This window comes from Miniopterus natalensis, chromosome 15, assembly GCF_054644295.1.
Source record: "Miniopterus natalensis isolate mMinNat1 chromosome 15, mMinNat1.hap1, whole genome shotgun sequence".
In the NCBI taxonomy this organism is placed as follows: domain Eukaryota; kingdom Metazoa; phylum Chordata; class Mammalia; order Chiroptera; family Miniopteridae; genus Miniopterus; species Miniopterus natalensis.
Genome location: NC_142095.1, coordinates 3,447,994 through 3,471,397, shown reverse-complemented (window position 1 = coordinate 3,471,397; position 23,404 = coordinate 3,447,994). Strand labels below are relative to the sequence as shown.

Here is a 23,404-nt window from a genome sequence, read left to right as displayed (position 1 = left end):
CCAGGGTGGGGATGGGGCACCAGGGGGGCACCAAGGGCCAGAGAAGCTCCAGTGGAGGGACTGCCAAGCAGTCACTCACTGCCAGCTGGGTGGGTGCCCGAACACTGAGGAACTGAACCCCACTGGACTGCTGAACTGGCCCAGCCTAGAGCACCTTTATTCCCGAGAGACTTGGCCTGCATTTCCTCATTAAGCAGGATAGGCACAGAACAGAGGGGAAAAATACCTCTGTGCAGCAGTGAAAACGGTCCCGACAACTCCTTTCAGCAGCCCCTGGGCCAGGCCAGGGAAATGCTGACTCAGCCAGGCAGAAGTGTCTCAGTCACATGCTGCTCTGGATGTGTGTCTGGATTCTGATCTAAATCTCTCATTAGCTGCTTGGTTTTGCCTTCCTGGACCCCGGAGCTTCTGCCTCTCAATGGCCAGTGTTGCCTCTGCCTCACCCCCTCCATGACCTGCTGTCTCCATGTCTTGCTCCACTGCAACCTCTTTGGCCAGGACCACCCTTGCCTCCAAGGGCCTGACGGCAAAGCTGCTCAGCATCCTGGTCCTAGCTCCTCCCACCCTGCGCTCTGTTTCCCTGCCTCCTGCTCACAATGATAATCAGAGGGTGGCCCAGCTTCACTTTCTTCTTTCTCCTCATGGCTCTGCCTGGTACCACTGCTATCCCCAGGGCACCTGTGGCTGCTCCTGGGGAAGGTGTGGATGGGTGGCCATGATACCAGCGCCTGTGGTTCCCATACCAGAAACCGGAAACCGTGCCACCAGCCACCATCCACCGTCAGAGATGCATGCTGGCAGCCTGGGGTCATCCTTCCCCTCTCTCACGTACATCCACTCCATGAACTATGCCCCGCTGGCTCTTCCTCCCACTGTCACTAGAACCTGGCTTTTTCATCTTCAGGCCACAGCCTAGTCCAAGCCCTTATCTCCCTCACCCAGACAGTGACCAAAACCTTACCTCTGCTCTGCCTGCCTTGGGTCTTGCAAGGGGCTGGTGGGGAGGGGCTGGTGCTTGGTGTGTCCCCCCTCTCCCCTGCACCAACATTGATGCTTTTCTTTGCTGAGGGCGTAACCAGACTGGGCTTTCCTTGATTGCAACTCAGCGAATGGCCGCTTGGCATTTGGATCCATTTGGTTCTTCCCTGTGACCCACTTGGTGTGGTCTTCGTTAGAGGCTCCTGATTTCTCAGCAGGGCCCCCAGACACATCCTGCCCTGGGAGTGAGGTGGCAGGGCCAGTAGGTCCTTCTCCGGCCCCACAGGTTAGGTCTGCCCTCGCTCTCCTTCCCAGACACTGCCAGGCTCTCCTTCCCAGACACTTCCCAGACACCTGAGGCTGGAGCAAGTGCCTGGGCTGCCAGGTTGGGAATTTTCCTCAGCATTTCTGAGCTTCAAAAATCTTTCTACCTTCTCTCTAGACATAGAGTCCAGAACATACAATGGAAGAGGCAGTGGAGCTAGGTTTCTTTTCCCACTGAAATTTCCTCTGGGGGAAAAATAACCATGGTGCTATTTAGTGAGTCATTTCATAATTAAGAGTTGTTGATTCCAAATTTTTTTACCTATTTAACTTCGGAAGGATAATGGTACCTTCTGGCTTAATTTTTAATTGGCTTTCAGTTCAAAACAGAGTCTGTGAAGAGATGAGTGGAATTGGAATGGTTACAGTAACACTGCCAGTTTCTTATATTATTATACTTGCCAAATACCAGCGTGCCCTTGAGAAGTTTGGCTTCTCTGGGCAAAGGGCCTGGCCCTGTGATGTGTGGGGCTGGGCTGGGTTTATTTGGGGCCGGGGTTGCGCAGGGGCATCAGGCAAGAGGCCAGCAGCTGCATCTACTCCAGACCTGCCTCAGGCTGCCTCTGGGCAGTGATCCAGGGAGCCCATCTCCTCCCTGGGGAAGGGGCAGTAGTACTTCCTCGCAGGTTCCCGTGAGAACCAGGTGAGATGCCACACCTCCCGTACTTATGCAAGGTCAGCCCTTGAGCCAGGATGTTGGAACCAGAGTGTCCTAAAATAGTCCCTGTGTGAGGAAAAAAGGGTTCCCACCAGCCCCTGCCTCTCTGGTGTGAATCAACCATGTGGCCGGCGCAAGATCCTGGTCTTGAGAGGGGGATGCCCCACAGGGGATGAAACATTTGGTCCTGGAGCATGGGGTGGGGGGAGCCGTGGGGAGGGCACAGCCTGGCCACAAAGGCACACGCTGGGGGTATCAGGGATGATTCCTCTCGTAAGATGCAGAGGCCCAGAAGAGAGGAGCTTAAGCATGTCTGCAGACTGGGAAGGGCAGCGGGGTTACAGAGCAGGAACAGCAGCACCAATGATGGCCGTGCCTGTGGTCCAGGGCCTGAGTCTTGGGCCCTTTACCTCTGGGCACCCATTTTTTCTGGAGTCCTCACCCACTGTCCCCTGGTCTGGCAGTGGGGCTGAGGGTAGGCTGGGCCAGGCAGCTATGAGGTGTCGGTCAGTCTAATATCATTGTAACCAGACTGACAGGTAGGCTAGCTCCTCCTATAAAGAGATGGCAGACAGTGCAGGGAGGAAGCCAGCTTCCACTGCAGCCTGGTCGGGCTCCCTTAGACATAGCAGTTCCCACTTGCCTGTGGGGCTGGGCTCCCTACCCACTCTCTCGGACAACCCACTTCCTTTTCCTCACCCTGAGCTCACCTAGCTCCATCCAATGGTATGTCCACCTGCACCTCCCACCTAACTCCATCTATTACCTGAACTCGCCCAAGTGCACCCACGCCTCTCACCTTTAGGTGCTGCTTGTCCTTGAGGGTTTCTATCTTCCTGTCCCCAGAAAGGAACTGGGCAGAAGGAGGCAAGGCAAAAGTGGTCACCAGAGCCTCCCATTGTCTTTCCCAGGTCCCAGATCATCCCCTGCTTACTTGCTGAAGGGGACAGGCAAAGGGTCAAGCAGGCAGCAGCTCCCTGAGGGCTGGGGCTGGGGCTGGGAGACTAGGAGAGAATACACAAGGCAATGAATGAACAAGGGGATGAGTGAGCGGGCAAGGTGGGGGCATGTTGATGGGGGCAGAGACGAGAATAGCCAGGCACAGGTTCTGCATGGCCTGCCTCCCACCCCATCCACATTCCCCGAAGACTTAGGCCTGGGCCAGGTCTCCCCTCGCTCCACCCCTACCTGCCCCAATGCCCTATACCCTTCTCCCCCTACCCCCAGAGAGCTGGAGAAGGGCCTTCAGCAGCCAGGCTAGGTGTTTATTTTTAGTTCTTAGCTCACATGCCTCTTCCTGCCTGCCCTCCATCTCTTCCTTGATGCCGGCTATAGCAGAGCCAGGAGCTAGAGGGCCGCTGGGCAGCCCCTTCTGCAGCCTGGTCCCTCCATGAGTAAGCCTGGGAGGAAACAGAGCCTGGGGCAGCATGTGACCACAGGTACCAAGCTTTGTCAAGGGCTCAGGTAAGCAGGTCGCTGCAAGGCTGGCTCTGAGCCCTTCACATTCCGTCTACCTCTTCCCGCCAGGACACCCTTCCAAGGTGCCCTTGCTTCATTTGGGCTTTTGATTCGGGGGTGGGGTCTGCAGGCCAGAGGCAGGGGTCAGAGGTTTGCCAGCCTCCAAGGTGAGCCAGGGAAGATGGCCTAACCTTGAGAGGCCTAATGTGGGATGGCTGTGCAGGGACCCAAGGTGGAGTCAGGGCAGTATAAGCCTTGGGCCAGTGCCGCTCTGGGCCCAGATCTTAATCCTAGCATGCTGATCCTGGGGCTAGGGAAGGGGCTGTTTGTGTATTTCCAGAATTCTCTCTTGCCCTCTGCCTACACCCCTCCCACCTATCCAGGGTTCTTGTGCCATCTCACAATTCTGACACAGGGGCATTTTCATTGTGTCCCTAGGTAATGCTGGGGCATGTGAGTGGGATTCTTAGCTAAGACTGTATGCTTCTGTCCATCTCGGGGCTTGGTCTCAGCCTGTCCAGTGCTCCCCCCAGGGTCTAGGAGTGGACCCTGCCAGGTGAAGTAAGCGCAATGCCCAGCAAGTAGCCAGCACCCATTGCCTCACTGGAGTTGGAGGAGGTTGGTGAATAGAGCATCAGATGAGGTGTAAAGGAGTCAACAGTAGTTCTTAGGGCTGGATCCTGCAGGGAGCAGGGTGAGTTCATGGAGGCCCTCTGAAGGGTCCCCCTCCACAGCTGGACCCCTCTGCCCAGGACTTGGGTATGGGATTGGGCCTCAGGGCAGAGAAAAGCTCCAGTCTCGGGGCAATGGTCTCAAGGCCCTGAGTAACAAGCCTGTGGAGCACCTACCCTTCAGCATACACCAAGGCCTGGCTACCTGCCTAGCCTGGCCTCCACTGGGACCCAGGGCAGAGATGTGCGTAGCTCTATGGGCAGGAAACCAGGACAGAATTATTGATGTGGCATTTTCTATGCCCCTGCTCAACCCCAACCTGCCCCCAAGTCAGGCATCTCCTAGAGCTCGTACCCTGGCCCCAGGAGTTTGCACCCTCCCTCCATAGCCTTTGCTTGGGAAGTGTGTGGGGAAGGATGGTGGGTGAGGCTCAAGAGCCAAGAGATGGGGAGGGGCCACCCCTCCAGGAGGTGCCTATCCGATGCCGTTCCTAGCCTGCTGAGGCTCTCCACCCCTGGGCTCCACACCAGCCATCAGGGGTTGTCTGCTCCCTGGGGCAGGGCAGAGAAAAGCTCCAATCTCGGCAATCCCAGCTCCCCTTCTTGTCCAGACCCTGTGCTGCTCGTAGCCTTCCCTCCCTTACAGTCTTCCTTGTCTGGCCATGGGGAAAGCTCCCAATGGAGTAAGGAAGGGACCCTTCTTTGGGGTTCATCATTTTAACTCTGTGTATGTGCATTAAGAATGGGAAAGTCTGTCATTAGGGGACAACACATCTATCATTCTTTTTTCCCTCATGTCTTTGGTGACTCTCCTTCTTAAGTTTACAAAAGTAGTCATGGAAATATCCTTCCAGTACTTCAGTGTCTTCATGATTTCATTCACTCCTCTCTCATTTCCTTACAGAAAACCGAGTGGCTCTGTCTGAACTGCCAAACTAAGCGACTACTGGAGGGCAGCCTGGGAGAGCCGACCCCCCTACCGATACCCACCCCACAGCAGCCCCCCACAGGGGCCCCTCACCGTGTGGCTGGAACAACCCCTCTGAAGCAGAAAGGGCCACAGGGGCTGGGCCAGCCATCAGGCCCTGTGCCTGCCAAGGCCAGTCCCCTGCCCAGCAAGGCCAGCCCCCAAGCAAAGCCCCTCAGGGCTTCTGAACCCAGCAGGGCCCTGAGCAGTGCCCAGGAGAAAAAGACAGGAGTCCCAACTAAAGCTGAGCCTGTGCCGAAACCACCTCCAGAGACTACCCTGCCCCATGGGACTCCTAAAGCAAAGACCGTAGTGCGGAGAACTGAACCCACCACCCCTGTCGTCAAAGCTGTTCCAGAAGCCCCCAAGGGTGGGGAGGCAGAGGTCAGTCCCATTCATTTTGCAAAGACCCTAACTGTCAGGTGGCACAGTCTAGGGAAGGGCTTGGCTCCCTGGGGCCACTGGGATGTAGGCCTGGGTTCGGTCCCTGGGGCCACAGAGTAGGGCAGGGATGCCTGAATGAGGCTGTGGTGGGTCTGGAGCCTGTGAGTTAGAGGCTAGTCCTGTGCCTGGCACCTTGTTGGATGCTTTGCTGGGTTTTTGCTACCGTAGATCTAGTAAAATTCCTCTGTGAAACCTAGGGCTGCATGGGGTTTGCCGTGGAGCCTGCAAGTTGTTCAAGGCCAGAGCAATGGAGAAGGTAGTGGGCTCTGATCCCTGGGAGGTGGAGGGACCCTTCTCTAGGACCCTGGGGTTGATGGAGAGGGCTGGGCTCTCCCTCCGATGAACTGTCTGCCGTGGGAAGTCAGCACTTGCTTCTCCTCTGCTGCAGGAGCTGGTGGGCAAGCCTTACTCTCAGGACCTGTCCCGGAGCCCACAGAGCCTCAGCGACACGGGCTATTCTTCTGATGGCGTCTCCAGCTCCCAAAGCGAGATCACAGGTGTGGTGCAGCAGGAGGTGGAGAAGCTGGACAGTGCGGGGGTGACAGGGCCACGTCCACCCAGCCCCTCCCAGCTTCACAAGGTGGGCAGCATGCGGCCTTCCCTGCAGGCCCAGGGCCCCGCCTCCAGCAGCGAGCGCAGCAAGCTGCCTAGCGGCAGTGGTGGGGAGCAGAAGCGGCGGCCGCACTCCCTGTCCCTCATGCCCGAGGCCTTTGACTCCGACGAGGAGCTGGAGGATATCCTGGAGGAAGAGGGGGACACTCTGGAGTGGGGGCGCCAGGGGGAGCAGCGGGACACAGCTGAGTCCTCGGACGACTTGGGCAGCCGGCTGAGGCATGACTATGTGGAGGACAGCAGTGAGGGCGGCCTGTCCCCTCTTCCATCGCAGCCCCCAGCACGGGCAGCGGAAATGACCGATGAGGAGTTCATGCGACGGCAGATCCTGGAGATGAGCGCTGAGGAAGACAACCTGGAGGAGGAGGGTGCGGCCACCTCCAGGCACGGCCTGGCCAAACATGGCACCCAGAGGGGCGGCCCCAGGCCCAGGCCCGAGTCCAGCCAAGAGCCAGAAGCACTGCCCAAGAGGCGCCTGCCCCACAATGCCACCACGGGCTATGAGGAGCTGCTCTCTGAGGAAGGCCCAGAAGAGGCCATCGATGGCACCGGGGCCCTGCAGGGAGGCCTCCGCCGTTTCAAGACCATTGAGCTCAATAGCACAGGCAGCTATGGCCACGAGCTGGACCTGGGCCAAGGCCCAGACCCTGGCCTGGACCGTGAGCCCGAGCTAGAGATGGAGAGCCTGACAGGCTCCCCTGAGGACCGCTCCCGTGGGGAGCACTCCTCCACGCTGCCGGCCTCCACGCCCAGCTACACGTCGGGCACCTCTCCCACCTCCCTGTCTTCATTAGAGGAGGACAGTGACAGCAGCCCCAGCCGCAGGCAGCGGCTAGAGGAAGCCAAACAGCAGCGCAAGGCCAGGCACCGCTCACACGGGCCCCTGCTGCCCACCATCGAGGACTCCTCAGAGGAGGAGGAGCTGCGGGAGGAGGAGGAGTTGCTGCGTGAGCAGGAGAAGATGCGGGAGGTGGAGCAGCAGCGCATCCGCAGCACAGTCCGCAAGACCCGGCGTGACAAGGAGGAACTGCGGGCCCAGCGGAGGCGCGAGCGCTCCAAGACACCCCCCAGCAACCTGTCGCCCATCGAGGACGCCTCTCCCACGGAGGAGCTGCGGCAGGCAGCCGAGATGGAGGAGCTCCACCGCTCCTCCTGCTCTGAATACTCGCCCTCGCCTTCCCTGGACTCGGAGGCCGAGGCCCTGGATGGCGGCCCCACCCGGCTCTATAAGTCGGGCAGTGAGTATAGCCTGCCCACGTTCATGTCACTCTACTCGCCAACTGAGCCACCCTTGGGCAGCTCCAGCACTCCCAGCTCCGGCCGGCCCCTCAAGAGCGCCGAGGAGGCCTACGAGGAGATGATGCGGAAGGCCGAGCTGCTCCAGCGGCAGCAGGGCCAGGCGGCTGGGGGCAGGGCACCCCGTGGCTTCCCTTCTCAGCCCGTAGGCCCCCGGGCCCAGGGTGCCTTTGAGTTCCAGGACACCGCTGACAATGGCTATGGCCGGGCTGCTCCACCTCCCTCGGAGGGCACTGCCTCCAGCCTGGGATCAGCTGTCTACGAGGAGATCCTTCAGACGTCGCAGAGCATCGCCCGCATGCGGCAGGCCTCCTCGCAAGACCTGGCCTTTGCCGAGGACAAGAAGGAGAAGCAGTTTCTGAATGCCGAGAGTGCGTACATGGACCCAATGAAGCAGAATGGGGGTCCACTTACCCCCGGCACCAGCCCCACCCAGCTCGCTGCCCCTGTGCCCTTTTCCACCTCCGCCACCTCAGACAGCAGTGGGGGCCGCGTCATTCCTGACGTCCGAGTTACTCAGCATTTTGCAAAGGAGCCTCAGGACCCCCTCAAGCTGCACAGCTCTCCTGCCTCCCCCAGCTCTGCCTCCAAGGAGGTCGGCACATCCTTTCCCCAGGGCCCTGGGACCTCAGCCACCGCAACTGTGGCTCCTGGTCCTGCTGGCCTGCCTCGAGGGTATGTGACTCCGACATCCCCAGCTGGCTCTGAGCGCAGCCCTTCACCATCTTCCACAGCCCACAGCTATGGAGAGAGCCCGGCCACTGCAAGCTACGGATCCCAAACTGAGGAGCTGCCCCAGGCCTCCAGCAGCCCTGCTGCCAGTGGACGGGCCGCCAGAGAGAAGCCCCTGCGTGTCGGTGATGGCAAGAGCGGCGCTGCCCAGCCCTCCCAGGGATATTCCTACTTCGCGGGCCCTAGCCCACCTCTCTCCCCATCTTCTCCCTCAGAGAGCCCCACGTTCTCCCCTGGCAAGCTGGGCGCAAGGGCCACAGCAGAGTTCTCTACACAGACGCCAAGCCCGACCCCTGCCTCGGACATGCCACGGAGCCCTGGTGCCCCCACCTCGTCCCCCATGGTGGCTCAGGGCACACAAACGCCACATCGACCCAGCACGCCTCGCCTGGTATGGCAGCAATCCTCTCAGGAGGGCCCCTTTATGGTCATCACTCTGGCGTCAGATGCCTCCAGCCAGACCAGGATGGTACATGCCAGTGCCTCCACCTCCCCAGTGTGTTCCCCCACTGACACCCAGCCCACCACCCACGGCTACAGCCAGACACCTCTGAGTGTGTCTCAGCTTCCCTTGGAGTCTCCTGGGCCACCTGGCTTCCCGCGGGCAGCCAGTGCTGGTGCGGATGGGCCCCTGGCACTGTATGGCTGGGGTGCCCTCCCTGCTGAGAACATCTCCCTGTGCCGGATCTCCTCCGTTCCTGGAACATCCAGGGTTGAGCCAGGTCCCAGGCCCCCTGGCAGTGCCGTAGTTGACCTCCGCACTGCCGTTAAGCCCACCCCCATCATCCTCACTGACCAGGGCATGGACCTGACCTCTCTTGCTGTGGAGGCAAGGAAGTATGGCCTTGCCCTGGATCCAGTCCCAGGCCGGCAGTCGACAGCTGTACAGCCTTTGGTTATCAACCTCAACACCCAGGAGCAGACCCATGCCTTCCTCAGCACCGCCACGACCGTGAGCATCACCGTGGCCTCATCTGTGCTCATGGCTCAGCAGAAGCAGCCTGTGGTCTACGGAGACCCCTTCCAGAGCCGGCTTGACTTTGGCCAGGGTACAGGTAGCCCCGTGTGCCTGGCCCAGGTCAAGCAGGTAGAGCAGGCTGTCCAGACAGCCCCGTACCGAGGTGGACCCCGGGGAAGACCCAGGGAGGCCAAGTTTGCCAGGTATAACCTGCCTAACCAGGTAGCACCTCTGGCCAGAAGAGATGTTTTGATCACTCAGATGGGCACTGCCCAGAGTGTTGGCCTTAAGTCAGGCCCTGTGCCAGAGCCTGGTGCTGAAGCCCACCGGGCCACCCCTGCAGAGCTGCGGTCTCATGCTCTACCGGGTGCCAGGAAGGCACACACAGTGCTGGTGCAGATGGGCGAAGGCACAGCAGGCACTGTGACCACACTGCTCCCAGAGGAGCCAGTGGGCGCCATGGACCTCACGGGGATGAGGCCTGAGAGCCAGCTGGCATGCTGTGACATGGTCTACAAGTTCCCCTTTGGCAGTAGCTGTACAGGCACTTTCCACCCTGCTCCCAGTGCACCCGAGAAGAGTGTGGCAGATGGTGCCCCACATGGCCAAAGCAGCGGCCCCTTCTACAATCCTCGGGATCCTGAGCCTCCTGAGCCCCCCACCTACCGGGCACAGGGGGTAGTGGGGCTTGGGCCCCGTGAGGAGCAGAGGCCCTACCCACAGGGCCTCCCTGGCAGGCTATACTCCTCCATGTCTGACACCAATTTGGCTGAAGCCAGCTTCAACTACCATGCCCACAGGATGGGTCAGCTTTTCCAGGGCTCTGGACGAGACTCGGCTGTGGACCTCAGCTCACTGAAGCAGTCCTATAGCCTGGGCTTTGCAGATGGACGCTACCTGGGGCAGGGCTTGCAGTATGGCTCGTTCACGGACCTGCGTCATTCCACAGATCTTTTGACTCACCCACTTCCCATGCGGCGCTACAGCTCAGTGTCAAACATCTACTCGGACCACAGGTATGGCCCTCGGGGAGAAGCAGCTGGCTTCCAGGAGGCCAGCCTGGCCCAGTACAGTGCCACCACAGCCCGCGAAATTAGCCGTATGTGCGCGGCCCTCGACTCCATGGACCAGTATGGAGGGCGGCATGGCAGTGGTGCTGGTGGCCCTGACCTCATGCAGTATCAGTCCCAGCCCCGGCCTGGGATCAGTGCCCCGCAGGGTCTGGGTCCACTCAGAGCTGGCCTCCTTGGGAATCCCACCTTCCCGGAGGGCCACCCAAATCCTGGGACCCTGACCCAGTACAGGCCTGCAGCAGCCCAGGGAACAGCAGTCAGACAGCTGCTGCCATCCACAGCCACTGTGCGCGCCCCTGATGGCATGATCTACTCGACTATCAACACCCCGATTGCTGCAACACTGCCCATCACCACCCAGCCTGGCTCAGTACTGCGGCCCATGGTGCGTGGAGGCATGTACAGGCCTTACGCATCTGGTGGGGTCACAGCTGTGCCGCTCACCAGCTTAACACGCATGCCCATGATTGCCCCCCGGGTACCTCTTGGGCCCACAGGGCTGTACCGATATCCTGCGCTAAGTAGATTCCCCACTGCTTCCAGTGTGCCACCTGCCGAGGGTCCTCTCTACCTGGGGAAGCCTGCTGCTGCTAAGGCGCCAGGGGCTGGGGGCCCACCAAGGCCAGAGCCACCAGCAGGGGCCCCTCGGGAAGAGCCTCTTTCCACAGCCACCCCTGCTGCTGCTGCTAAGGAGGCTGTAGCAGCCCCAGCCCCAGCCCCCCTGGCTGGCCAGAAACCACCAGTAGATGCTGCTCCTGCAGGCGGCACTGGGGCCCCCAGCAGGCCAGGGCTTGAGAAGGAGGAGGCATCGCAGGAGGAGAGGCAGAGGAAGCAGCAGGAGCAGATGCTGCAGCTTGAGCGGGAGCGTGTGGAGCTGGAGAAGCTGCGGCAGCTGCGGCTGCAGGAGGAGCTCGAGCGGGAGCGTGTGGAGCTGCAGAGGCACCGGGAGGAGGAGCAGCTGCTAGTGCAGCGGGAGCTGCAGGAACTGCAGACCATCAAACACCATGTGCTGCAGCAGCAGCAGGAGGAACGGCAGGCTCAGTTTGCCCTGCAGCGGGAGCAGCTGGCACAGCAACGTCTGCAGCTGGAGCAGATCCAGCAGCTGCAACAGCAGCTGCAACAGCAGCTAGAGGAACAAAAGCAGAGGCAGAAGCCCCCCTTCCCTGTGGTCTGTGATGGACCTGGCCGAGGGCCTCCTTCAGCGGCCACTGAGCTGGCTCAGAATGGCCAGTACTGGCCGCCCCTGACCCATGCAGCCTTCATTGCCGTGGCAGGGCCTGAGGGGCTGGGGCAGCCTCGGGAGCCCGTGCTGCACCGTGGTCTCCCCAGCTCTGCCTCGGACATGTCGCTGCAGACAGAGGAGCAGTGGGAGGCAGGCCGCAGTGGCCTCAAGAAGCGGCACTCAATGCCACGCCTGCGGGACACCTTCGAGGCAGAGTCAGGGCCTGAGCCCTGCATGGTCAGGAGGATTGCCGATAGCAGCGTGCAGACTGATGACGAGGACGGGGAGGGCCGGTACTTCCTGAGCCGGCGGCGCAGGGTCCGGCGGAGTGCTGACTGCAGCGTGCAGACTGACGACGAGGACAACACCGAGTGGGAGCAGCCAGTGCGCCGCCGAAGGTCCCGTCTTTCCCGCCACTCGGACTCTGGCTCGGACAGCAAGCATGATGCTGCTGCCTCGTCCACTGCCAGCACTGCTGCGAGAGCCACGAGCAGCGTGGGCATCCAGACCATCAGCGACTGCTCCGTGCAGACGGAGCCTGACCAGCTGCCCAGGGTCTCTCCAGCCATCCACATCACAGCTGCCACTGACCCCAAGGTGGAGATCGTCAGGTACATATCGGCTCCAGAAAAGACTGGACGTGGGGAGAGCCTGGCCTGCCAGACGGAGCCGGATGGGCAAGCCCAGGGTGGGGCTGGGCCACAGCTTGTAGGGCCAGCTGCCATCAGCCCCTACCTGCCTGGCATCCAGATTGTCACCCCAGGGCCCCTGGGCAGATTTGAAAAAAAGAAGCCGGATCCCTTGGAGATTGGCTACCAGGCCCACCTGCCCCCGGACTCCCTTTCACAGCTTGTGAGCCGCCAGCCTCCCAAGTCCCCTCAGGTCCTCTACTCACCAGTCTCACCCCTGTCCCCACACCGGCTCCTGGACGCCTCCTTTGCTTCCAGTGAGAGGCTGAACAAGGCTCATGTGAGTCCCCAGAAGCACTTCGCGGCTGACAGCGCTCTCCGCCAACAAACGCTGCCTCGCCCCATGAAGACCCTGCAGCGGTCCTTGTCTGACCCTAAGCCCCTCAGCCCCACCGCCGAGGAGTCTGCCAAAGAGAGGTTCTCCCTCTACCAGCACCAGGGGGGACTGGGTAGCCAGGTATGGGCACAGGGGCTGGTCCAGGGTGGGGCAGGGGTCTCTGCCTAGCCTGGGGGGCTCCACAGGGAAGGGCTTCTTCTGGGGTGGGGATGGAGTCACCTCCAGCTCCAGAAGCCCAAAGGAAGGAGTGGAGGACTGAACCTCCCTTGATGCACGTGGTGGAGCCTGCAGCCTGGCAAGGACATCCTAGGCAAACCCAAGCTCACACATGGGCCCCACAGCCATCCGTTCAGACTAGAAACCTCCAGCTCTCCTCAGCACTGCCCCTTAGGCCCATATCTAGTCCACTCCCCTTTCAGGCCTCCTTAGCCCCCCGCTGATCTAGGCCCTTAACCTGGCCCTTTCCACGTCAAACCTCTACTGTAGATGTTTCCTGAGAAAATCAGTCACACAGACCTGTGGCCGTCCCTACTCCTTAGCCCTGGCCTGGCTTCCGTTGCCCCACATGAAGCCCAAGCCCCTTGGTGTAGCTTTGAGGGCCCATCCAATGGGCTGCAGTGCGCTCTCTGCCCCTATCTGGCCCTCAGTAAATCTGTTTACACACTTGTCTGCTCCCCTAGATAGGGGCTCCTGGAGCATAAACTTACCCTTGTTTGTGGCTTTAGTTGCCAGTGATGCCTTGGGACTATGAGAGGTGGACTGCCATGGGCGGAAAGTGGGGGTGGCTAGGACCTAATGCCAAGGACTTTGAGTCCCAAGCTGGGGTGGATGGGCTTCTTCTAAAGGCCCTTGGAGCCTTTGGAGGTTTTAGGCAGGTGAGACAGGACAGATGGGTATCTTAGAGAGCTTACTGGGCAGAATGTAGGCAGCTGGCTGAAGGAAGAGACTGCAGAGGGCCCCAGGGAGGGGGTCTGAGCCAGAGGCATCATGAGGCATATTTGCCATTTCTTCCTTGTGATGCAGAGGAGAGAGGTGGGGCCTCAAGGTGGGGTTGTGGAGATGATAAGCTTTGGTAGTGGAGAACCCTGGTGTGTGCAGGCCAGAGGAGGTGAGGTGGGGTCAGAAATCTGGGCTGGCAGGGAAGGATGGTCAGAGAAGCAGGTGGTCTGGTTCCAGGCTAATGTGGACACAGAGGTCCCATGAGCTGGCTATGTGGGGCCACACCACAATGAGCAGTTAGAGTATGCAGCCAAAATAACAAGACAGACAACAGAGCAATGAGTTCCAAAAGCGAAATTGTCCATTAAAGGCCCACCCTTTGTTCTGAGGTTTGGGGTCCCACTATCATTTATGACATACAGTGAGAGTAGGTGGCAGGTTTTTATGTAGTTTCTTGGCAAGCCTAAATGTAAGAAGCCCGATGTCAGTCTCTTGTATTTTGGAGCTTTGGTCCATAAAAGTCCAAAAGCTTGGGGCATTCTGGGAAAGCTATGAGCCAGAGACAAAGGGAGGACCCAGGGCCAACCTTCCAGCAGTGTGGAGCTTCGGGGCAGGTGAGGGGGCCCTGTGGCAGGCAGCATTAGGGAGTCCTGACCAGGAAGCCATGCAGCAGGAAATGGGGCTGGAGAGGACCTAGAGGGGTGCTGGTAGCCCCAGAGAGTAGTAGGCTGACAGGGCTATGGAGGGAGCTGGGGGCCAGGCTGAGAGCACAGCCCAGGGGGTTTGGCAGAGGGTGATGCAGGGCAGCTGGAGGAGTTGCATGTCACTTTAGAGAGGAATAGGGCAGGAGGCAGCAAAGGACCCAGAGCCTGCTGCAACTGACATACAGCCAACATGTGTCCCTTCCCATCATCCTCTAAGGACCCGGTGGCCCAGGACCCACTCCATTCCTGTCCACGTCCCTCCACTGACCTTGGTCCCCAACAGCTGCTAGGACCCAAATCCAGAGCCAAACCTGTACCCTGCTCACCTCAGTACACTCAGTGGAAGGCGGAGGGGGGCAAGCCCATTGGACATGTGCAGGGATTCTCAGAGCCACCGTGCACTAAATGTTCTCAGAGCCAGGCCAGTAGTAGAGAGCAGCACAGAGGGGCACCTTCTCCTTCCCTACCCTCCTGTGGCCCAGAGCACTGGGCAGGAGGGGCCTGTAAAATGATCACAAGCCAGCGGGTGGGCTGGGCAGGCCTCAAGGCTGCCTGGTGAATCAGGGCTCCAACAGTATGGAACCCAGCCCCCACCCCAGCCAAAGCCAGGGCTCTTCCACCCTGTGCCCCGCCAAGCCACTCACACCCTGGGTCTCAGTGCTGCCCGCCCTTCCCTCTGTCTCAGGTGTCGGCGCTGCCACCCAACGGCCTGGTCCGCAAGGTGAAGCGGACACTTCCCAGCCCTCCTCCAGAGGAGGCTCATCTGCCCCTGGCTGGCCAGGCCCCCCCACAGCTGTATGCAGCCAGCCTGCTGCAGCGTGGGCTGGCGGGGCCCACCGCTGTCCCTGCCACCAAGGCCAGTCTGCTCCGGGAGCTGGACCGGGACCTGAGGCTGGTGGAGCATGAGTCCACCAAACTGCGCAAGAAGCAGGCAGAGCTGGACGAGGAGGAGAAGGAGATCGACGCCAGGCTCAAGTACCTGGAGCTGGGCATCACGCAGCGCAAAGAGTCGCTAGCCAAAGACCGGGGTGGCCGTGACTACCCGCCCGCGCGTGGTCTCGGTGAGCATCGTGACTACCTGTCGGACAGTGAGCTCAATCAGCTGCGGCTCCAGGGCTGTGCCACTCCTGGCCAGTATGCAGACTTCCCAGTCACCGCTGCTGCTCCCGCCACCCCCTCTGGCCCCGCTGCCTTCCAGCAGCCCAGGTTCCCACCTCCGGCCCCGCAGTACACTGCAGGCAGTGGTGGGCCAGCTCCGAACGGATTCCCAGCCCACCAAGCACCTACCTACCCTGGCCCTAGCACGTACCCAGTACCTGCCTTTCCTCCTGGCACCAGTTATCCTGCTGAGGCTGGTTTGCCAAGCCAGCAGGCTTTCCGTCCCTCAGGCCATTATGCAGCCCAAACACCCATGCCAACCACACAGAGCACCCTTTTCCCAGTCCCGGCTGACAGCCGTGCCCCCCATCAGAAGCCACGGCAGACATCACTAGCTGACTTGGAGCAGAAGGTGCCCACCAACTATGAAGTGGTCCCCAGCCCTGTCGCGGCCATGTCTTCAGCCCTGTCTGAAACCAGCTACAGTGGCCCAGCGGTAAGCAGCAGCTATGAGCAAAGCAAGTCCACAGAGCTGCCCCGGGCCGGTGACCGCAGCAGCGTGAGCCCAGCCCACACCTACCCCTCTGACTCACACTATGCCAGCTTGGAGCAGAACGTCCCTCGAAACTATGTGATGATCGATGACATCAGTGAGCTGACCAAGGACAGTACCTCCACTGTCCCTGATAGCCAGCGACTGGAGCCCCTGGGGCCAAGCAGCAGTGGACGTCCAGGGAAAGAAGCGGGAGAGCCAGGTGTCCTGGAGGGGCCCACACTGCCCTGCTGCTATGGCCGAGGGGAGGAAGAATCTGAGGAAGACTCTTACGACCCCCGTGGGAAGAGCGGCCATCACCGGAGCATGGAAAGCGACGGCCGACCAGGCAGCACCCACTACTACGGTGAGAGCGACTACCGCCATGGGGCTCGAGCAGAGAAGTACGGTCCGGGCCCCGTGGGGCCCAAGCATCCCTCCAAGAGCCTGGCCCCAGCAGCCATCTCCTCGAAACGCAGCAAACACCGGAAGCAGGGCATGGAGCAGAAGATCTCCAAGTTCTCGCCTATTGAGGAAGCCAAGGACGTGGAGTCAGACCTGGCCTCCTACCCTCCCCCTGCGGTCAGCAGCGGCCTGGCTGCCCGGGGCAGGAAGTTCCAGGACGAAATCACCTACGGGCTCAAGAAGAACGTGTATGAGCAGCAGAGGTACTACGGGGCATCCAGCCGGGACCCAGTGGAGGAGGAGGACCGCACATACGGCGGGAGCAGCCGGTCCCGGGTGGCAGCTGCGTACAGTGGGGAGAAGCTGTCCAGCCACGACTACAGTGGCCGGGGCAGGGGATACGAGCGGGAGCGGGAGCGGGAGGCTGCGGAGCGACTTCAAAAAGTGGGCCCCAAGCCCTCATCCCTGAGCATGGCCCACAGCCGGGCCCGGCCGCCCATGCGGAGCCAGGCCTCGGAAGAGGAGAGCCCTGTCAGCCCCTTGGGACGGCCGCGCCCTGCCGGGGGCACCCTCCCTCCTGGAGACACCTGCCCACAGTTCTGCTCCAGCCACTCCATGCCTGACGTCCAAGAGCACATCAAGGACGGCCCACGGGCTCACACATATAAGCGTGAGGAAGGCTACATCCTGGATGATTCCCACTGCGTGGTCTCCGACAGCGAAGGTAATGGCAGCTGGGGGTGATTTCAGCAGATGCTCAACACCTGGGGGCCCTCCTGCCCATGGGGTCCTGGGCCCCGAGATGTCCCAGTGGGGCCTGGCCTGGCGCCTCATGCTGTGGGCTCTGCCTTCTCCACACACACCCTGGCCCTGGTTGTGGGAGGGTGGGTGGGGGCCTAGAGTTCTGCTTATGGCTGTGGTGCCCACTGCGGTTTCCTTGCATGGCTTCAGCTAGGTCCCCCTACCCTTGCCACCCATCCGGGGGTTGACAGTGTTCTGTTTTTGGTCTCTGAAGCATATCACCTGGGCCAGGAGGAGACAGACTGGTTCGATAAGCCCCGGGATGCCCGCTCTGACCGGTTCAGGCACCACGGGGGCCACGCCGTCTCCTCCTCCTCCCAGAAGCGAGGCCCTGCAAGGCACAGCTACCATGACTACGATGAGCCCCCCGAAGAGGGCCTGTGGCCGCATGATGAGGGTGGCCCAGGACGCCACTCCTCAGCTAAAGAACACCGACACCACAGTGACCACGGGCGGCACTCAGGCCGCCACGCTGGCGAGGAGCCGGGCCGGCGTCCTGCAAAACCACATGCTCGGGACCTGGGTCGCCATGAGGCTCGGCCTCACCCTCAGCCCAGCCCTGCTCCAGCCATGCAGAAGAAGGGTCAGCCTGGGTATCCCAGCCCTGCTGAATATTCACAGTCACCCCGTGTCCCATCAGCATACCACCATGCCTCTGACAGCAAGAAGGGCTCCCGGCAGGCCCACTCAGGGCCCATGGCACTGCAGCCAAAGCCAGAACCCCAGCCGCAGCCACAGCCGCAGGGTCGGCAGGCACCTCTAGGGCCACAGCAGTCACAGCCGGCACCATCCAGGCAGACACCCTCAGCGCCAGCATCGCGCCAGCCGCAGACTCAGCAGCAGCAGCAGCAGCAGCAGCAAGGTCCCGGGCTACAGCCCCCCCAGCAAACCCCATCACAGGCTCGGCTTCAGCAGCAGCAGGGCCAGCCAACTGTCCGGGGCCCAGCCCCTGCTGCCAGCCAGCCAGCAGGGAAGCCTCAGCCAGGCCCTGCGACAGCCACAGGCCCCCAGCCAGCAGGACCGGTAAGCAGGGCTCTAGTGCGTGGATCCTACCTGGGGCGGCTGCTGCGGCTGCAGCTCGGACATCCCCTTGGTTCCAGGCTGGGCATGGGCAGAGTCGATGGGCAGTATCTCAGCTATGGGTTCTGTGTTGCAGCCACGGGTGGAGCAGACAAATGGCTCTAAAGGGGCAGCCAAAGCGCCTCAGCAGGGGAGGCCTCCTCAGGCTCAGCCACCATCAGGACCTGGACCTGCAGGTGAGCCTACCCTCTGGTGCCCTCCACTACGACCCAGAGGACCTGGCTGCTCTCTCCCTATACCCACCAGCCCTGAGCTCCCCTGCACTGCATGTCCTCCCTACTCCCTGAGAAGGTGCCAGTGGGCTGTAGCCTTCCCAGCAGAGAATGAGCCTGGTGTTAGGACGAGCAATGGGGTCCCCACACTGGAGCCTTAGGGCCTAGGCAGTCCTCGGCAGGGAACCTGGGAGGTACGGGTGAGCACAGGGCCAGCACCCTGACTTCACCCTCTCCTTCCTTCTCTCTTCCAACTCACCTGCCTTTGCCTTTCTCCCTCCTCCTCACCTTCTCCAACTTCCTCTCTGCTTGGCTTCCCACCCCTCCTCCTCATCTTCACCTTTTGATTCCTCTCCCTTCTTCCCCACCCCTCACTGCTGCCAGTGTTCAGACGCCTCCCAGCTTTCCTCCCACTCAGCCAGAGGGCCAGGTCAGGCTTGGCCCATGATGCTGGTTTCTTTCCCTCAGGCATGAAAGCTGGAGCCAGGCCTGGAGGGACCCCAGGGGCTCCCCCTGGCCAGCCGGGTGTCGAAGGGGAGAGTGTGTTCTCCAAGATCCTCCCTGGAGGGGCAGCGGAGCAGGCAGGCAAGCTGACAGAAGGTAAGCACCGTAGGGCAGGCCCTGAGGAATGACTCCAGGCTGTCATTGGGCCCGGGACAGCCTGGTGGTCCTCGCGCTGAGCTTGGCTTCACTGTTCCAAGTCACTGTGACCAAGAGGGCGCCTGGTTCAATTTCCTGATGCCGCTCTCCTTTTCTATGTCACAGCTGTCTCTGCTTTTGGCAAGAAATTCTCCTCATTCTGGTGACCATGCCCTGAAGGGTGAGTATGAGCTACTTGTGCCCTGCCCCAGGAGGGCCTGGGGTGCCCGCGTGGGTGCTCTAAGTCTTGAGGGGTCCTCTGGGAGGAGCCTGGGCTCCAGCGTCCTCTCCTGAGTGTGGGAGAGGGAGGAGGGAAAGGAGGGGCCCTGTGCACAGAAACCCCAACACGGCCAGCTCAGCAGCGGTCCCCAGCCAAGGGAAGCCAGGGCTCCTGTCCCCTTGTCCTCCACCACTGCCTGCCCCCACAGGACCCTCACAGCTACAAGCTGGCATTAGGTTGGGGATGCAGTTTCCCCCAACCCTCCCCTGTGCCTGCTCCACAGGCTCTCAAGAGATGAAGGGAGATGATATCATTGCTGTGGAAAAATCTCTGGAGTCAGAGGCCTGGGCGCAGCTCTGGACTCTGCGTATAACAGTGAGTGTCAGGACCAGGGTGGGGTGGGGCAGAGGACGGGGTGAAGGGCCAGCCAGTTCCTGCAAGTGTGGACTAGGAGGGCCTGGTGGGCTTCCTTCGGCTGTGAGCATGCAGTCAATACACTGTTGGCTGCAGAGGCTGAGCTTGTCACCCACAAGAAAAGACAGAATGAGTAGAGAAGAGACAGGGAAAGGACAGAGGGAAGGGGGGGCACTAGGACAGGTAGTCTCAGTCCCAGCCTAAGTCGGCCCAGAGAGAGTAGAAGGGCCTCAGGATGGGAGCTCTGGCCCTGTCCCAACTGCAGTGGCCAAGGCAGGATGAGACACCTCCTACTGGAGCCTTCTCTCGCCATGGCCAAGCCTTTGTGGGGGAGGGGGAGGTATGCCATCTAGGATATCAGGGAGGGTGGCCTGGCCATTGGTGTTGCTCTCTACGCAGCCAGGGCCCACCTCCTAGCAGTCCACAGACCTGGGCCCTCCTCCTCGTTCCTTTGTTATTTCTCAGGTTAAGAGCACAGAGGTCTGGGTGCTTCTCATGGTGGGCAGGTGTGTGTGGCAGGGCCAGGAGGTCAGCAAGCAAGTCAGAAGGACTGCTGGTGGGAAGGAGCTGGGGGTAGTATCAAAGGGGCTGCCTGTCTCTGGAGGAACAGTGGGGGGACTGGAAGGGTCAGTCTTCCATCCACTTACTTAGTTATCCCATAAATGATTTGTTAAGCCCTAGGTTCCAGGTGCCAGGTGTACAGCAGGGAACAAAACCAAGTCCCTGTTTTCTGAAGCTGACAGTCCATTAAGTAGGACAGAGAATAAATAAGTTAAAAGATAAAAATTAGATTAAAAAGGTAATTTCTGAAAGTGATTAAGTGCTATGAAGCCCATGACATAGGGTTCTGAGGCAGAAGGGTCTGTTCTAGAGAAATGACCTGGCAAGTGTAAGACTCGAGAAGAGGCTGCTGCAGGAGTGCCAGGTGAGGGGACAGCACCAACAGAGACTCAGGTGCTGGATGTGACAGGTGGGTTTCAGGGATAGATGGAAGGCCAGCACAGCCAGAGCCATAAGGAGGGAAAAGGTGGCGAGAGGTGAGGCCTGAGTGGTGGGAGCCAGCTGGTGTGGGCTTTGGAGGCCAAAGTAAAGAGCCCGGCACTTACTCTAATTACAGTAGCCACAGTGCAGCACCCCAGTGTCCTTCCTGCCTTCACCCCACGACAGCGAGCTCCCTGCCACTTTCCTGTTCAGCCAGATGTCTCAGAGTTGCCCTGGAAAAGATGTGAAATCAGAAGTTGTGCTGAGGGGAGGGGCAGCCCATGGCCAGCTTCATGGCAGTGTGCACCTTATGTGTAGGGCTGGGGCTCCATCACTGGGAAGGGAAAGGAACCACAGGCATGGCTTTATTCTGTGTTCTGCCACACAACGTGGGTGGGCCACTGGGACTATTCACTGTAGTTAAAGGGATCTCCCTCCAGTTCTGGTGTTTGGCTAATGATCGGGCCAAGCAGGCGGCACTCCTGTGAGTGTCCATGCCCTGCTGTCTATGGCAGTTTGACAAGTGGATTGGGAGAGGTTTGCCATTTTTAACAAAATCCCATCTCCCTCACTCTTACGCAGAACAAAAATCAGTTTGCATTATGTTAAAGAAATGCCCCTCCCTGACCTACCTGACTCTTCTTCCTTCCTGTCCTTCTCTTTGTGACTTCAAAGCTGCCCAAGCACCCATCTCCCTCCCAAGCCTCAGTGGGTGGGATCCCGAGGGTGAGGAGGAGGCAGCCATCAGCGTGTGGCAGACAACTGAGAGGAGTGCGGGGAGGGAAGCAGCTGTCCACAGCTCTTGACAAAATCCTTCTTTCCTTCCTTCTTTCCTCCCCGCCTCCCTCCTGTTCTCCTCCAAGCATCTACAGTCTGGTGAACCCTTGGCACAGACTCACCCGGTGGGACGTGGCGGGCAGCCTTAGTCCAGGCGGGATGTTTTCTAACAGCAGCTGCTGGACAAGCGGGACCACTGGCCCAGGGGACCTTTGATTGTCTTTCCAGAGACCCTGCTCTCCTCAGGGTGCCACCTTCAAGGCATGGCGTGGTTGGGAGGGAGGAGCCCTCTTTGGAAACCCTGCCGCTGCACAGTCCTGCTGCTCTTCCCACAGCCGCCTCTGTGGCCCGGCCAGCCAGGCTTCCAATGCGTTATACACAGAGTTTGGGCACACGCTGCCTGTTTCTGACGGACGCTGCCCTCCCTCCACGATGCCAGAAGTTTTTCCACAGCCTTGGAGTGGGGCTTTGACTGAGGGCTGGGGGCCCTGGGCTCCGTTTCCTTCACATTCCAGCTGGCCCTGATCCCTCTGGCCACAAGGTCCTGCCCCCCTCACCCTGCCCTCAGGGTGACATCGGAGCAGACATCCGTGTGGCTATCGTGGGGTTGGGAGAACTTTACAAACACTAGGACCTAACACTGTCTCATTGCTGAAATAAGAGGCCATAGCACCGAAAAGCAGCGTGGGCGCTGGCTGAGGCTTCTCCCAGCCCGTGGGTGGCAGTGTTCTAGCACGCTGGCCACCATCTCAAAGCCATTCCCCCAGCCATCCTGAGCATCCCAGCGGCACCGCCATTGTCTCGACCAGCCGGCCCCTCCTCCTCACACCTGGGGATTTCTTTTGATTTCAAGAACAGCCTTAATCATTTCGTTTGATTTACGTGTATACCTCATAAGCATTTTTCTTTCCTTTCCCCTTCTCCCCTTTGTCTCTTCTCTCTGCTCACCTCCCTGACTCTCCTCCCTCCACCATCCCTTGTGACTGATGGTTTGGTTTCCTCTCTGCTCTGTCCCTGCTCAGCACAGGGAGAATGTTGACTAAGAAGCAATAGTGGGCAGCAGGCCACCAAGAGCACAACCCCAGGGCGAGGTCTAGGGAGGCCCCTCAGCCCGCCTCTGTTTACTGTGCAATTCCAGTCCTTCTTAAGCCATCACCAGTGGGCATGCTCAGAGCAGAGGGGCCAGGGCTTCTGCCAGCCAAGGGAAGGACCCAGAGCCCTGTGTTGGGGAGTGTGGCACAGTCCACTCAACTGGTGGACTGGGCTACATTCCTCCTCGAGGCCCTTCCCTTCAGGACTTTCTTTTCTCTTGGGCACAGCCACAAGTCTCATCTCTAACGTTCTATGCAATGAAATATAAACCCTCAAAGACAACTGTTAATATTTAATAAATTCCATGTTATGTATAAGGAGTTAATTGCAAACGTGCAATTGAGAAACCGGATAGATACGCTCATATCAACCCCCCAACCCAGCCCACCCAGCCCCTGCTGTGTGTGTGAACTTCTCAGTCTGTGGCATGTTTGACCTGTGGCGGGACTTGCTGCTGCCTGGCGAGTCGCTGCCTGTCCTGCAGTGGAGCATGCACAGCTCGCAGCCTCTTGCACGACTTCATCCATTTTAAATGCTCGACCCTCTCGCTTAGAGTTCTTTTTGCCTCAACCTCTCCTTCAGGAGCGCTTCTAGCTGACCTCTGCACGAGCTAGTGAGGACCTGCTGGGATTGTTGCCTGAACATGCCAGGCTGCGGGCAGGCAGAACGAGGCCCCGTGCACCCTGCACGTTTCTCTGACCGAGATGGCAGGTGAAAGGTGCCTCTGAAGAGGACATGCTGGTGAGGCCTGCACAGGATGTGTGTGCGTGAACATTCAGAAGGTTTCCATCTGTAAATCGCTCCCCTCTAACCTGAACCTTGAGCAGAGGCACCTGGCCACCCGTACGCAGCAGTGCACTGCTCAAGAGCAGAGCTGGGCTGCATCTGTGGCCAGATAGACAGGCTGAGGGCAGGGTCTTGCTGTGTCCTAGGGACCCTAGCTCCTGACCACCTGCTCCATGCCTCTTCTCTGTGACTGGAAGGCTCAAAGGTCTGTGAGCCAGGAGATGGCTCCAGGGGGGCAAAAGGGTGCTCAGGAAGAGCTAAATATCTGACACTTGTGGCAAGGACAGCTGGAAATGTCATCTGGA

General features: G+C 60.0%; 1 protein-coding gene across 1 annotated transcript in view; it reads left to right on the top strand.

The window, feature by feature from the left end:
- Nucleotides 1-23,404, top strand: part of BSN (bassoon presynaptic cytomatrix protein) — a 66,876-nt gene extending 43,472 nt beyond the window's left edge. The window contains exons 4-12 of the mRNA XM_087824564.1: nucleotides 4,994-5,440; nucleotides 5,889-12,539; nucleotides 14,748-16,821; nucleotides 17,113-17,921; nucleotides 18,055-18,154; nucleotides 18,659-18,790; nucleotides 18,956-19,010; nucleotides 19,333-19,424; nucleotides 22,896-23,404. Coding sequence (XP_087680690.1) covers nucleotides 4,994-5,440; nucleotides 5,889-12,539; nucleotides 14,748-16,821; nucleotides 17,113-17,921; nucleotides 18,055-18,154; nucleotides 18,659-18,790; nucleotides 18,956-18,996 — 10,254 coding nt within the window. The 3' untranslated portion in view covers nucleotides 18,997-19,010; nucleotides 19,333-19,424; nucleotides 22,896-23,404. The remainder of the gene's footprint in view (nucleotides 1-4,993; nucleotides 5,441-5,888; nucleotides 12,540-14,747; nucleotides 16,822-17,112; nucleotides 17,922-18,054; nucleotides 18,155-18,658; nucleotides 18,791-18,955; nucleotides 19,011-19,332; nucleotides 19,425-22,895) is intronic.